The following is a 14,309-nucleotide window of genomic DNA, read 5'->3' on the forward strand; positions in this document are numbered from 1 at the left end:
GAACTCTATGTATATTTCCAAAGGGTTCCACATCTGACATTTACCGTAAAGCTGCTGTTTCCATCCCGAACAAAGTGGACTTCTAAAATCACAATTTGTGGTTTTGTGGTTTTTTACCATTTACATGAGAGGCTTGCCGCATCAGACCCATCAAGTCCAGCATCCTTCTTACCACAGTGGTCTACCAGCTGTCTCCAGGAAGCCTACAAGCAACCTAACATCTGTAGGCATGAGAAGAGATGGGATATGAAACAAGGTTTTGTGATTGGGGTAGGGGGGTGGAACAGTCACTACTTTTTGGAGCCAAGTACAGCAATAAGAGCATAGTACAACTGTTTTAAGGTATTGTGCCATATTCTTAAATATGATATAGCAATATGTCAAACTGTTGCCAGGCCTATAAAAAGGTAAAGGTACCCCTGCCCGTTCGGGCCAGACTTGCCAGGGTTGTGCGCTCATCTCACTCTATAGGCCGGGAGCCAGCGCTGTCCGCAGATACTTCCGGGTCATGTGGCCAGTGTGACAAGTTGCATCTGGCAAGCCAGCGCAGCACACAGAACGCCGTTTACCTTCCCGCTGGTAAGCGGTCCCTATTTATCTACTTGCACCCGGGGGTGCTTTCGAACTGCTAGGTTGGCAGGCTAGGTTGGCAGGCGCTGGGACCGAATGACGGGAGCGCACCCCGCCGCGGGGATTCGAACCACTGACCATGCGATCGGCAAGTCCTAGGCGCTGAGGTTTTACCCACAGCGCCACCCGCGTCCCACAGGCCTATAGCAACAAGTTAAATGCAAACAATAATAGAGAAGGGTAAGAAAAACAAGCCTTGAGCATTTAAAAAAATGTTATAGCACCACAGTTATCAAGAGGTTCCAGAAGGGCAGTAATGTTAGTCTGCAGCAAAAAACAATACAATCATGCAGCACCTTAAAAACCAATACATGTATTATGGCTGTAATAAGTTTGGGTTCAATACCTTGAGACAAGATTTAACATAGTGAAATTTATTAGCTACTACAACTAAGAAATGTCTCTGAATCACTACAATGGCTGGTGGCACAGCTTTGGCAGACTAGAGTCCTCTTCCTCAGAGGTATGAAGCGTATAGAGTGCGCACTAGATGGAGGAAATGTAATTCCTGCAGTGAGATGGAAACGCAATGCAAAATAATAATAATAGTCTGTATCCCCCGCACCCATTTCGTTTTCCTCTGACTTCACTGTTGACACCCCACAGCCACACGTTGCTGGGAATCGCAGGTAGGCGAGAGGTGAGGTGGGTTGGCTGTTGCGTCCATGCCCCGCATAACAAAATCCTAGAATGGTAGATCTGGAAGGGACCCCAGGGTCATCTAGCCCAACCCCCCGGGATGCAGGCATTAAGCCCGGGATACATTTGTTAGATCCGAATACGCCGCTGGGTTTAGGCTCTTTGTTGATTTTAAGCTATGGGGACTCTGTCCCTGCGACTGAAGGACCTCGATACCCCGCTCTGCTCGTTTCCCCCTTCTTCCTCGCTCTTTCTTTCCCTCACTTTGCCGGCGCGCCCGCCCCATTCCCCGCCCCACCGAGAGGCGGGCCTGTGCGCCGTGAGGTCACGGCCGCGGCGGAGCCACTCGAGCGCCGCTTCGTATAAGGACGAGGGAGGAGGGCCGTCTCGGTCGGCGGCGCTATTGGCCGGGAAGATGGCGGTGAACAGGCACCACTCGGCGGGCGGCGGGGTGATCCCGCCCAACGGGGAGAGGTAACTAAGGAAGCGAGGAGAGGGTAGACGTGGAGCGGGGGAAGGGGGCGCCATCGCCGGCCTCGGGGGTCGCCAGGGGGGCCCTCGCCCGGGTTTATTTCGGAGGAGACCGCGGGCGGCTTCTCGATAAAAGTCGCCCCTGGTTCGGCCACCGAAAGCAGCGCCAAATCTCTCCCCAGGAATTGCGATTGTGACGCGCGCGCGCAGCAGTTAACTGCTCGTGTGAATGCTGTTACGCAGGGCATTCCCCGCCCCCCTTCCTCCCGTGCCTTCTTCCCTCGGGCTCCTGCCCGGTTGATGTTCATGGGGGGGGGGCGAAAGTTTTAAGGGGTAAACATCCCTTGATCTGTGTTGTTGTGGGTAGATAAACTCGCTCCCTTGTAGCGCAACCCTGAAGGTGTTTACTCGGAAGTAAGGCCTTCTGTTCTCCGCGGCGCCCACTTGCCCCTTCGCATACTTAGGGTCGGTGCCTTAGGCGTAAGCTGCTGCGCAGGCTGATTCAGTTCGTGACATTTCCTCCTCTTCAGCCCTCGGTGGGTGTGACCCTAATCCGTGCTTTCCCTTTGTCATGTGCTACACGCAAGTTACACGTTGATCCCCCACAGTATGAGTGGAGATCAGCGTACATTTATTTTCTTAATATTTCGCCGGCCGGTTTGCCACTTTACCAGAGATAAAGTGACTAGCGTGCCAGTGAAGCATAAAAGAAAAATGTCGATTTTACCAGTGTTTACAAAGTAATACTAAAAATAGTTACATTCCTTTGAAGCATATTTGAGACATACTAAGCAGATGGGCTGTGGGCAGCCATTTATCCCCTACAGTGAAGGAGATATCCAGTGTTTGGGGCAGCCGAGAATTCTCTTGAATAAAGATACCTTGCCATTTTTTCCTCATGAAGAACTGGAAAGTATCTTAAAAGTAAGGGTGCTGTGAATTGATGTATACAAGTGTGGTTCTCCAGGTGGATTTAGTGTCAATTTTTACCTCACTAGGTAATTGTTATCAATTGATAACAATTGTTATTGATAACAATAATCAATTGATAACAGCTGGCCAAAAATATTTGTGGCAGAGGACATCTCATTAATGTGGCTGTGATTTTGGTCATACCTAAAGCATGCATTTAAAGCATGTGACTTCCCCCAAAGAATAATGGGAACTGTGGTTTAAGAATGTTAGGAAATGTAGCTCTATGGGGGGTAAACTACAGTTCCCAGAATTCTTTAGCAGAAGCCATGTGCTTTAAATGTATGGTGTGGATGTGATATTCAAGTTGCTCTCTGCCTTGTTATGTGTAAACAGAGCACCATTGGTTTTTTAGGTGGTGTGAGCATCAGTCTTCTGCATCTGTCAAAAACTACTTGCTGGATTGGCAGCATGCCAGAAAACTTAACTTGTGAATGATTGGCCCTCAAATTGTATCTAAGGGAAAATAATTCTTCCAGCCTGCTGGCTAGTTCATTTGATCTATTAGACTTCATAGTTGTCTTTGAGACTATAGTTGTTGTCTGGCCAGGGCAGACAGAAAAGCTCTTGATAACCATCACAATACTGGTATCTCTTTCTTACCCTTGTTCCTGTTATTGCTGGAATTGACATGTTACTTTCCCAGTGTAAGCTAAATTTGTCAAATGGATTAGACATCCCTTCGCTGTGCTGTCCCTATTCCTGGCACAGGGTTCCTACAACAACTCATTGCTGAGATTTGAGCTACCATCTTAGAATCACAGAATTGTAGTTGGAAGGGACCATGAGAGTTATCTAGACCAGCCCCCTGCAATACAGGAATCTCAACTAGATCATACATGACAAATGGCCATCCAACCTCTGCTTAAAAACCTCCAAGGAAGGATGGTCCACCACCGCTTGTGGGAGTCTTTTCCACTGTTGAACTGCTCTGTCAGAAAGTTCTTCCTGATGTTTAGTCAGAAACTCTTTTCTAATAACTTGAATCCATTGGTTCATGTTCTGCCCTCCAGAGCAGGAGAAAACAAGCTTGCTCCATCCTCCATTTGACAGCCCTTGAGATAATCTGAATATGGCTCTCATATCTCCTCTGAGTCTCCTCTTTACCAGGCTAAACATACCCAACTCCCTTAACTGTTCCTCATAAAGTTTGGTTTTCAGACCCTTTATCTTATTGGTCAGTCGCCCTCCTCTGCACATGTTCTAGCTTGTCAGTATCCTTCTTTCGCTGTGGATATTGACAATTATATTATTCAGTTGATTATTCAGCTGAATGACCAAGAACAATAAAAGCAGAGTAATGGTGAAGCCAAGTGCATGTTAATTGTACTTGCAAATTATGAAAAGTGTAGCACAGAGTCCAGTTTGTTTTCTAAACAGAAGATCATGGTTAGGAGAATTTCAGATGCTGGAGAAAATAGACTGGCCCAAGACATTTTGGCACCTGAGGCAAACCACACAATGCTCTCCCCACCACCAGGGAAGAAGTGGTGAGTGAAGATTTACATCAGGAACAAGGATGGTAGCGCCTCTTATTTGCCTAGAGGCTGTATCTGGCAGGGAGTCTGCTGAGGAACACAGCTGATCTGGCCTCCTAAGAGTGCCACAGTTGTCATGGCCACTGCAGCAGCAGCAGCAGCAGCAGGCGATGCATTTCTTGGAGATCAGTTCTGTGGATCCTTCCCTCTGAGGCAGTCGTCTCGCCTTGTCTCATGCATGAGCTGGCCCTGCTTGCATGCAAATTTATATGTTGTTGCAGATTGTTTTAAGCTTCTGAAAGCCGATGGAAGCATTGCATTTCTGAAAGATGAGCTGAGCACCTATAAACGACAGTCACAACAGGAATAATGATTTCAACTTAATTATTAACAAGTTTAAGTTTCCACTGTATTGACTGTTAGTGCATCATTTGATCTATTATTTATTTATTTATTTGTCCCACAGCACCTGTGCTTCAGGATTGCTTATAACAAAAAACCTGACACTATAAGCCACAAGACCAGTTACAGAACAGAGCACACAAACCTCGTTGGCAGAATGAAATTCAGTTGACTTAGAAAACTCTCACTAATTGGCTCTGGGCTAACAAAAGAGCTGGAAGGGAAGCCAGAGCGAGTTAAATCAGTCACATGATTCTTAGCTAGTCAGTGAGAGAGCTAAATTGAAAAGCATTGCACAGCTCTTTCATAACCTGTTCGTGAGCAGTAGGTCACCAGTAAAATATCCCTGAACAAGAAATGGTTTAGGGGTATCCTGATGACAACAGACTGTTCATATGGGAGTTTCCGTAGCCTTAATATTAGCAAGTGTTCGACACACACTTGGAAGAATGCAAAATGAGAGGCAGCTGTAGAGCACATCACATGGGGATCTGCCTTGTCAGGATACAGCTCCCAGTACCGCTCAGCTGGCAGTAAGGGGAAGGATTTTTGTTTGTTTTTTGTAACTCCCCCTATACAGCCAAAATCAGTTCTTCAGACTTGGGGAGGCTGGGGAAGGGGAGGCGAATTGCTAACCTGCTTTTTCTCCTGTTCACTAATTGAAGCTTTATTGTCAACTGAGTAACACAGTTGGATACAATACAAGCCTCAGTTAGGACAATTGGGGGGGGGGAGTCCCTTTGCACAAGTAGAAGCCCTTGTTAGGTGAATCCCGTTCACTGGATTCTCTCGTGTCCTGCTTTAGACTTGAAATGTCAGGAGAATTGTGTTCCCGTTTAGTGTCTGAAGGGGAAAGCAAATATATCTGCTGAGTTGGGTTTTGCTTTCTGAATGGCTGTCTGGGCTTGGCAGTGGCTCTCCCAGTGAGTATAGTAGAGTTGGTTCTTTACCGATCAGTACTGGCATGTTTTGCATAGCCCACTAAGAAATGCTCACACGGCCATATTTTTTCTCCTTCCCTGAAGCATTCTCAAGCACTGTAAAGATGTGGAGCTGACCTTCTCTGATGTGACTGGCAAACCAGAGATCTTCAAAGGCACCAAGAAAGGAATGGTGTTTCTCACTCCTTACAGGGTAAGTCTTGAGTGAGGGCCAGTTGCATCTTAGACATCTTTTGAAGGGTCATTCAGTCAGGATAGCAGTCACTTGTAGTTTATCTAACTACAGCTAGTGTGAGATTCTTCAGTACATTCATTTCTCTACTATTAGTGTAGGGTTTTTTTTCCTACGTTACTATGGTACCTCTGGATGCGAACGGGATTTGTTCTGGAGCTCTGTTCGCATCCAGAAGCGAACGCAACCCGCATCTGCGGGTCGCGATTCGGCACTTCCGCGCATGCTCTTGACATCATTTTTGAGCATCTGCGCATGCGCGTGCGGCGAAACCCAGAAGTAACGCACTCCATTACTTCCGGGTCGCCGTGGAGCGCAACCCAAAAATATTCATCCCGAAGCTACTTCAACCCGAGGTATGGCTGTAGTTGAAATGGTAGAGTAGAAGTAGTTTTCTTCTTTCAGGCATTCAGCATGGCTGCTACAAATTCTGAAATTTTCTAGATTATTTTGTTCTGAAATTTCATGTTGGCTTAAGATACAAGAAGGCATTCTGACTGACACAAGATGAAAACTGTTTTTGTGGGTTGTTTGATGTTCTCCATAAGTCTATCTTTAAATACTGTTCAGAAACTTCTGCTGGTATAGAATGCCACTTCCTTTTTCCAGCCCCCACCTCTCACTGGCCTTACTTTGAACCTTCCAGGAGCAGTGTTGTTGTTTTTGCCTGGTTGGAATGTGTCCTTGAACTCTGATAGTGCCAGGATGGAGGACAGAAAGAGTGTGTAGAAACTAGCAGACTCCAGAGTGTTCAGAAAGAGCATGTGGCACTTGGAAGGTTACCCAGAAGAGAATTTGGCCTCAAGATGAAAAAGATTCCCACCTTCTTCCTAAACTGCCAGTGAGAGGTCTTAGTGGGGAACCTCCATGCTCTTAAAAGAGGCCTGTCACAGCCCAATTTTGTAGACATTTAGGGAAAGGGTGAAGACATTTGAGTGGGTGGAGGGACTTCTGTAGAAAACTGGTTATGATTCCTTATTTTTTCATTTATTTTAATAAATATTAAAGAAAAATTCCTGACTTAAGTCTTCAGTTGATGGTTTGATATGGGGGGTTGGCTTTCTCTCACTTTGAAGAATTAGTTATTTGTCCTGGATTGTTTCGTACGTAGTTTTATATTACATATTTTTATCCCTGTGTTAACTGCTTTGGGCCTTGTATAGAAGAGACAGCACATGGTATAAGTTTGATAATTAAATGTATTGCAGGTTATTTTTGTGTCCAAGGGCAAGGACCCAATGATGTCCTTCATGATGCCCTTCTACAAGGTGAAAGGATGCTCCATTGAACAGCCCGTATTTTCCGCCAATTATATCAAAGGAGTGATAGAAGCAGAACCTGGAGGTATGTACTACATCTTGTGGTGACGAATGTATTTATTGTATCACTGAGTTTAACGCAAGTTGTGCAAAATCTACTTCAGTGATTTATTTTCCATTGGTCTTTTTCCCCCCCTTCCATTGGTCTTGAAGAGCATGATTGCATCGGAAATGTGGGGCAGTGTCTCATGTGAATATCACATGATAGAAATGAGTTTTTCCTGTGAGTTTGTGTGTTTACTAAAAACACACCCCTCCCTGCCGAGTTTGATTGTGTTTCAGCACTCCTTTTATGAACATATCCTCTTGGCTTGCAAATCATTATTTTCATTGTAACTAGTGTAGCGATGAGGATTTTCACTTCAGTCTTTTTATTATTATAGCTTGATTTGGGAAGAGGAAAAAGTTGTTTTATTTCAGAAACATATTTTTAAAAAACTTTCATTTCAGCAAATATTTTCTTGCTGAGTTATGAAGGATGCTTGCTGGAGTAAGACAGTAAAAGATTCTGCTGGTAGAAATTCTTATTTTACTTTCTAGTTAAGTTCCAGACCCTGATTAAATTAATAAATCCACTTATCTGACTTATTGGTCTTTCAATCAAGTTATCCATCCTCCAGCCTTATCAAATCAAATGCTAATTTTATATAGCTATTTTTTTTTTCATACTACCTGAAATAAGATGAATCTTCTTTGTATCTGCAAGGGGGTGAAACCTAGTTTGCAGGAGAAGTACTTGATGGGTTAATACTGGTGTTAATACTATAACTTGGTTGAAACTATTCTTGATTTCACTTTCTTACCCAGAAGTGACCAACCTGTTGTGCTCCCTCTCCTCCTTGGTGTTGTTAGATTACAGTTTCCATCATTCCTGACTAATGGCCTTGTTGGCTGGGGCTGGTGGCAGCTGAAGTCAAACAACATCTAGAGCTTCCCCATCTGTTTTAGTTACCTTTCGTGCCATCAAATTAAAATACAAATGTTTTCATTTGCCCAGAAGCATATGGGGCCAAATTAACTCTGTTAAATTTTATCTTTGCAATCTCTTGGGAAGCTGCCTTAATTAACATTTAACCTGACTTGTTTTTCTTAGGTGGCTGGGAAGGACAGGCTTCATTTAAGATGAGCTTCTTCAGTGGAGGTGCCATAGAGTTTGGGCAACTGATGTTCAAACTTGCTAGTGATGGTAAGATTCTCTCCCCCGCCCCCAATGCCATTTGCTGCTTAATCTGTATTTGCTTTGCTTTCTGGTTTTGCTAGCAGTAGCTGGCCCTTAGTTAGTCTGGCTGCCTCCATTAACTGACCTGTTCATTTTCATCCTCATGGTTCTGTCCTGCTCTAGGTGCAAAACTGGCAAAAACATCAACAAGGGAAAGGAGATAATTTTGCCTTAATCAATTAAATGTAGACTGATTTAAGACATCGTCATAAGAAGTCCAGGGTTTCATGTGCTGATTTTAGCTTACTGAACATATTCCTCTTCAGCTTCTAGGGGAGTACCTGCCCAGAGTTTTGGCTATGGCTATGCACCTGTTCCCGGGGGCTATGCCCCTCCGCCTTTTCCAGGAGGATATGCACCTGCACCAGGGGCCTATGCCGCACCACCACCAGGACCATACGGTTATATGCCTGCACAAATGAATGGATATGGACCTGCTGCACAACCTATGGGATATCCATATGCTGCTCCTCCAGGTAAAAATTCCAGCAGATTGCATGAAAGAATGTCACTCAAAAAAAGGCAGTAGTATATACGACCAGACAAAATATATAACTATTGCATGTAGGTGAGATGACTAATGCTCAAATCTTGAGAATATCCACAGTAACACAAAAGTGGAGGGGATCCTATTCAGTGTAGAATGCTTGGAACACACTAAACGTGGATTGGGTCAGTTCACTAAACAAAGTAAGACTTAGTCCTTGACTTCAAGTATTACATGCATTGTTTTAGTAGGTACATTCTCCACAGTACATCTGTATGTGGTGACTCAGCCTCTGCTGCTGCCTTGCTTTCTATCCAACCAGTGGGAACAGTTGCTGGATCAGTATGGACTATGTAGTTTGAACAGCAATTGTCTCAGTTTAAGCATGTAACTTATATGGGGAAAGCGGATGAAATGCAGCATGGGAAAATCCTGTCCTGGTGAACTGCTCCTCCTTGAATATTTCTGTGATGGCATCTGTTATCTGTCGTCAGGCATGTATCCAGCACCTCCTGGGATGAACTCCATGTACATGGCGCCGCCTCCTCCATACCCTGGCCCTTCTGCAGGACCTTCGGCCCCATCTCAGGCAGGACCTTCAGCTCCTAGAACCTGGACAGAGCCAGGAATGCCAGGTAAATTTCCGTTTAGTATGGGGGGGGGGCGATTGGATCAGTCTCCCAGTGTATCTTTTTTAAGGTTTTGAATAATTTCTTTGTTGAAGAGAGGTGAGCGGTTGAGCGTGAGGAGTTACCCTGTTCTAATAGCCATGACAGCCAAGGAAGCTGTGAATCTTCTTCTTCTTCTTCATCATCTTCTTCTTCTTCTTCTTCTTCTTCTTCTTCTTCTTCTTCTTCTTCTTCTTCTTCTTCTTCTTATTATTATTATTATTATTATTATTATTATCATCTCTATTTGAATTTATATACCACCCTATACCCAGGGGTCTCAGGGCAGTTCACAGAATAAAATCAAGATATAAAACCACAAAATACCTAATAAAAATAAAAACAGCAACCCAATAGCCCCCCCCATAAACACATTTTAAAAGGGCATGAGATGTAAATTGGATCAACCAAATACCTGGTTAAAGAGGAACGTTTTTGCCTGGTTCCTAAAGATGTATACAGTGGTGCCTCCGGTTATGAACATTCTGGAGGTCCGTTCTTAAGTCGAAACCATTCTTAATCTGAGGTGTGCTTTTGCTAATGGGGTCTCCTGCTGCGAGTCTCCCACTCGCATCCTGGGGCAAAGTTCACTTCCAGGAGACCTACTTCCAGGTTAATGGAGCTCATTACCCGAAGCATTCGCAAGGAGGACAGTACGTAACCAGAGGTTCCACTGTGATGAAGGCACCAGGCGAACTTCCCTGGGGGAAGAGCATTCCACAGACAGGGAGCCACTGCAGAGAAGGCCCGTTCTCGTGTTGCCATCCTCCGAACCTCTCGAAGAGGGGGCACACAAAGGAGGGCCTCAGAAGATGATCTCAGGGTCTGGGTAGCTTCATATGGAAGGAGGCGGTCCTTGAGGTATTGCGGTCCTGAGCAAGCTCTCAGAAGGTTTTAGGATCCCAGAATGCTTGTTAACAGAATACAATCGGTCTAAATTCCAGGTGGCTATCTAATCCTGCAAAAACCTGTTGGGACTACTATTTGTATAAGTGGATACCTCTCTCTCTTAAAATCTTGTTTCTTGATCTTTGTCTCTGTGGTCATTGTGGCATCTTTTCTCCTGTTCCCTGTCTCCTCAGAATGAATGCTGTTCAGCATGTCCACAAACCAACTGCTAGTCTAGTCATGTCCTAATTCTTTCTTGCTGACACTGCAGAATCTGCTCTTTTGTGCTAAAAATTGTGCTAAAACAAGCAGCATTTGCTTTGTGAATATAAATAGTGTGGATTTTTGTATTTTTAAAGATGCTTGATTCTTTCCTTCTGCACTAGGTGGCAACAAAGCAACAGAGGCAACTTCCAGTGCATATTATAACCCGGCTAATCCTCACAATGTCTACATGCCTATGGTAAGGAACCTCACTAGGTCTGATGGATATAGGGAGGAGAAATGGCAAGAACTCTTGCTATGCTAGCAATCAGCTGGACATAACTTGCAACTGGTTGAAGTATACAGTACAGCTTCTTACAGCACAGTAAGCATACTTGGTATCTTTGCTTCCTGTAGTAGAGATACCAGCCGTACTAAAAAATGGGAGGGCCAAATGTAACAGCACATAGGGACCTTGAGCTTTGCCTAGTCTCCATCTGCATAAACGTCAGTGAGGACCTTCCCTATAAGGGCCTCCTTTACTTCATGCTCGTGGCTGCCAAGCTCATGATATCGCATTACTGGAAGGAGGCTGGTTAACTATCCGAAGACAGATGGTATGATGAATTTTGGAATGCAGCTCTGTTGGAAAAGATCACAAATAACATAAAATCCACGAGAGGCAAATCAGAATCTATGAAACATATTGCAGTTTCATAATTTGCTTCAAATACATCCAAATCTGACACAAGATGGCACCCACTTTCTTGGTACAAGATTATTTGATGGACCCACTTCTCCTTTTAGCTTTGATGCTAGCTTGGAATAATGTGAGAAATGCTCACTGTAGCTTATTTCTTTAACCTGTACTGGCAGCCAACAAGACAATTTTTGTTACAAGTAATAACCTCATTTGTATTACTAGGTTTTTGTTCTTGCTTGGTTTTTAGTATATGTGATTAATGTTCTGTGTCACTAAGCTATAAAGCTGCGATAAAGAGCCATTTCAGTGGAAGTTTTACACACACACAGAGAGAGAGAGAGACAGAGACAGAGAGAGTCTTGAATTCTAAGGGGGAAAGGCTGCATTAAAACAAAGTAAACCTTAAATTAGTTAAATTACACTACTTAGACAATCCAGAGTGCACCCCTCCTTTAGAAAAAAGGTGCCATTGCAGCCATGTGTTAAGTTCCATTCTATCTTTGGCATGTGCAGATTCTATAAAATTGTGTGCTCCATCTTGAAGTGTATTGCTAGGGGGTACTGGACTTAAACTTGTATTGAGAGAAGAACAAGATACCTTGTGGGTTGAGGACCCTCATATTAGATGTCTTGCCCATTTGAACATGATGGCCCCCCCAAGCATGATGATAGTGTGCTGAAACTATGAAATGAGCAAAGTTTTGATGTGTTTTGTAAAATAAGGCGACTCATGTACCGTGGATGTGCCACATTAATGCTGTCTCCATTTAATTTAGGATCAACCACCTCCTTATTCACCACCTGAGGAGAAGAAGAATAACTGAGAAGAGCCCAGGGGCTGTCCTCCCATGTTTTTGTCCTAGAAGATTTTGCCATTGCTGCTGCCTCCTCTTGGTTCTGTATGCTCTAGGTCATACTGTGTCACTAACCTGCACGATGTTGGGTGACTCTTCAACACCCGCTGTTCTTGAAACTTTCCTCATGGCAATACAAAAGAGCAGTGACAGTATTGCTTTCCTGAGTACTTACTTTCTCTCCTGAGACCAGAATAGAACAGCCATGACTATTTTAGCCCTTGGTTTGACAGGAGAGGTGAAATATGCATAATGCAAATGAAGCCACTTCACATAAGTAGGAATGAAATACTGAAGCTCTTTGTATGGAACAAAAACACTCGTATAATGACACACAGATAGGAATATGACAGGAGTATTCTGCTTCTATGCATCTCTGCTTGTGAGCATCAGTGTGGCATGTTACAACTGTGTTAACTCCATGCATTTTTAAAAAAAAATTCCATGCAGTTTAATGCATGAGAGGGAATTCTATAAATATGTGAAGGCTTATCTTATTTTCTAGGAAAGTAGCAGAGAGGACTTATGGGAAAATCTCCAGTGATGTATAAAAAGATGGCCTGGGGAAGCAACCAAAGGGCTAACCAGTAGCTGTCTTTTTGAATATGTCGGTGCATCTCCAACTTATCATGATGAAATTGCATCTGGCTCTGCAACAAACATGTTCTCTACACTTTTGCAACCTATCCCTTGCAAAAGGGATGCCTGGTGGAAACTTACAATCATATGAAATAACATGTAATAGGTTTCTCTTCTGCTTTCTCTTTTGATTGTTGGATCAGTGTCTCTAAAAGTGTATCCTGTCTTTTGGTATAGGGGATATTGAGAAGGTCTCACATTCAAGAGAGGCCAGACTATCTGTCTGCTCATCTAATTCCTAGTGCAGCTGAGAAACCTGGAAAGGATCAATTTATCTGAACTGGAACCAAAGATGTGGCGTTATGAAATTAGTAGTTTGGAGTTGAGGGGTGAAGCTAAGCAAAAAGTATAGAGTACAGATATAAGAGCAACCCACCCGTCAAGCATTCTAGAAACACAACCCAAGCAAGAATGTCTTGGTCTCCTGGAAACCAGCCCAATCCAGGTCCAGAATGTCTTGGTACCCAGTAGCAGCAAGTGCAGCAGAGTCTATTTAATAGGAGAGTACTTTATAGAAAAGAGCTATTATTCTAGCAAACTCCTGAGATAGATAGTGAAGCCATTTCTCTTTGCTCAGCCAGCTGAGCTAGGCACTAATGTAACTAGAAAGGGCTAAATGGTGAATGATGTGGGTGAGAGGGGAAGTATTAAAACTCACTTTGAAATAGAGAAAGGCATGTGAGATTTGCTTTTGAACAAAGTTGGAAGAGATGGCAAATGAGTTAGGAAGGGCTAAAAGGATGTTTGCCAGCAAGCCGCACACAATATTGTGGTTGCTTACATAAGCGGTCGCTGGTTTAACTTTTATTTTTCACATGATAATCCCCCCTCTTATCTGTTCCAAAGAGAACTCTTGCTCCACATATAATGGAAAATATAACTTAAGTAAAGCCTAATCTCTTAGGATATCTTTTCCTCACCTCTAAAGGGGCTATATTTTGCAAGAACCACTCATACTAGTTTGTATTCATGAATCCCTTTCTGACCATCTTCCCTTTAGTAACTGAGAATATTACTCAGTATAGCAGGCATAGGGTGAAATTTTCTAATATCCATTTTAATCTAAATCCAAGAAGCTTAACCACTTTCCATAACTTAATAGTTTCCTCTGTAATATTTTTGGATTGCACTTTAATACAGAAGTATTGAAATCTTTATATTTGTATCTGTGGTGATTGTGTGGACAACCTGGTTTTTTGTGTGCATGTCACAGAGAGAGAGAGGGTGGGGGAGAGTTTCTTTCTAAAGGAGCTGTATTAAATACTGTTCTGGCATGAAGTACGTGAGGCTTTCCAGAGCTTGACACACAGCATTAATCATTCCATTTTAAACTGCTACTCAGTTCTTTGTCCTTCATCTGATTCCTATAAAATATACTCATAGAGGTAAGTGGATAACCTAAGACAAAAAGACCTTGACACAAGCAGAAAGGTGGTTTTATATGGTCGTTTTTCATTTTGACAAAAAATGATTGCAGAAGGTAAAATGAGAGTGGTGACGGCTGACTCAAGTGGTAGCCTATAATATTCATGTTAGATTGTGGCTGCCACCAGTTTGAAACAC

At 43.5% G+C, this 14,309-nt stretch overlaps 1 protein-coding gene and 1 long non-coding RNA gene across 4 annotated transcripts in view; one reads left to right on the forward strand and one right to left on the reverse strand.

Annotated features, from left to right (window-relative positions):
- Positions 1 to 1,298, reverse strand: part of LOC310825255 — a 4,710-nt gene extending 3,412 nt beyond the window's left edge. Inside the window, exon 1 of one of the 2 annotated variants that reach the window (XR_014555196.1) lies at positions 1,196 to 1,298. This is a non-coding gene — a long non-coding RNA (uncharacterized lncRNA). The other variant, XR_014555197.1, reaches the window with a different exon arrangement.
- A 286-nt stretch (positions 1,299 to 1,584) lies between these two features.
- Positions 1,585 to 13,901, forward strand: WBP2NL (WBP2 N-terminal like). 2 transcript variants are annotated; one of them, XM_083698497.1, is made up of 8 exons: positions 1,585 to 1,743; positions 5,618 to 5,726; positions 6,974 to 7,109; positions 8,178 to 8,270; positions 8,570 to 8,779; positions 9,285 to 9,425; positions 10,733 to 10,809; positions 12,030 to 13,901. In XM_083698497.1, the coding sequence occupies exons 1-8, from the start codon at positions 1,685 to 1,687 to the stop codon at positions 12,075 to 12,077; spliced, it is 873 nt and encodes a 290-aa protein (XP_083554623.1). In that variant the 5' UTR covers positions 1,585 to 1,684; the 3' UTR covers positions 12,078 to 13,901. The 2 variants fall into 2 exon arrangements, with proteins under 2 accessions (XP_083554623.1, XP_083554624.1); XM_083698498.1 differs by lacking the exon at positions 1,585 to 1,743 and adding an exon at positions 2,043 to 2,276.
- Positions 13,902 to 14,309: the final 408 nt, after the last annotated feature.

Source organism: Podarcis gaigeae, assembly GCF_964106915.1.
Source record: "Podarcis gaigeae genome assembly, chromosome: 10".
In the NCBI taxonomy this organism is placed as follows: Eukaryota; Metazoa; Chordata; class Lepidosauria; order Squamata; family Lacertidae; genus Podarcis; species Podarcis gaigeae.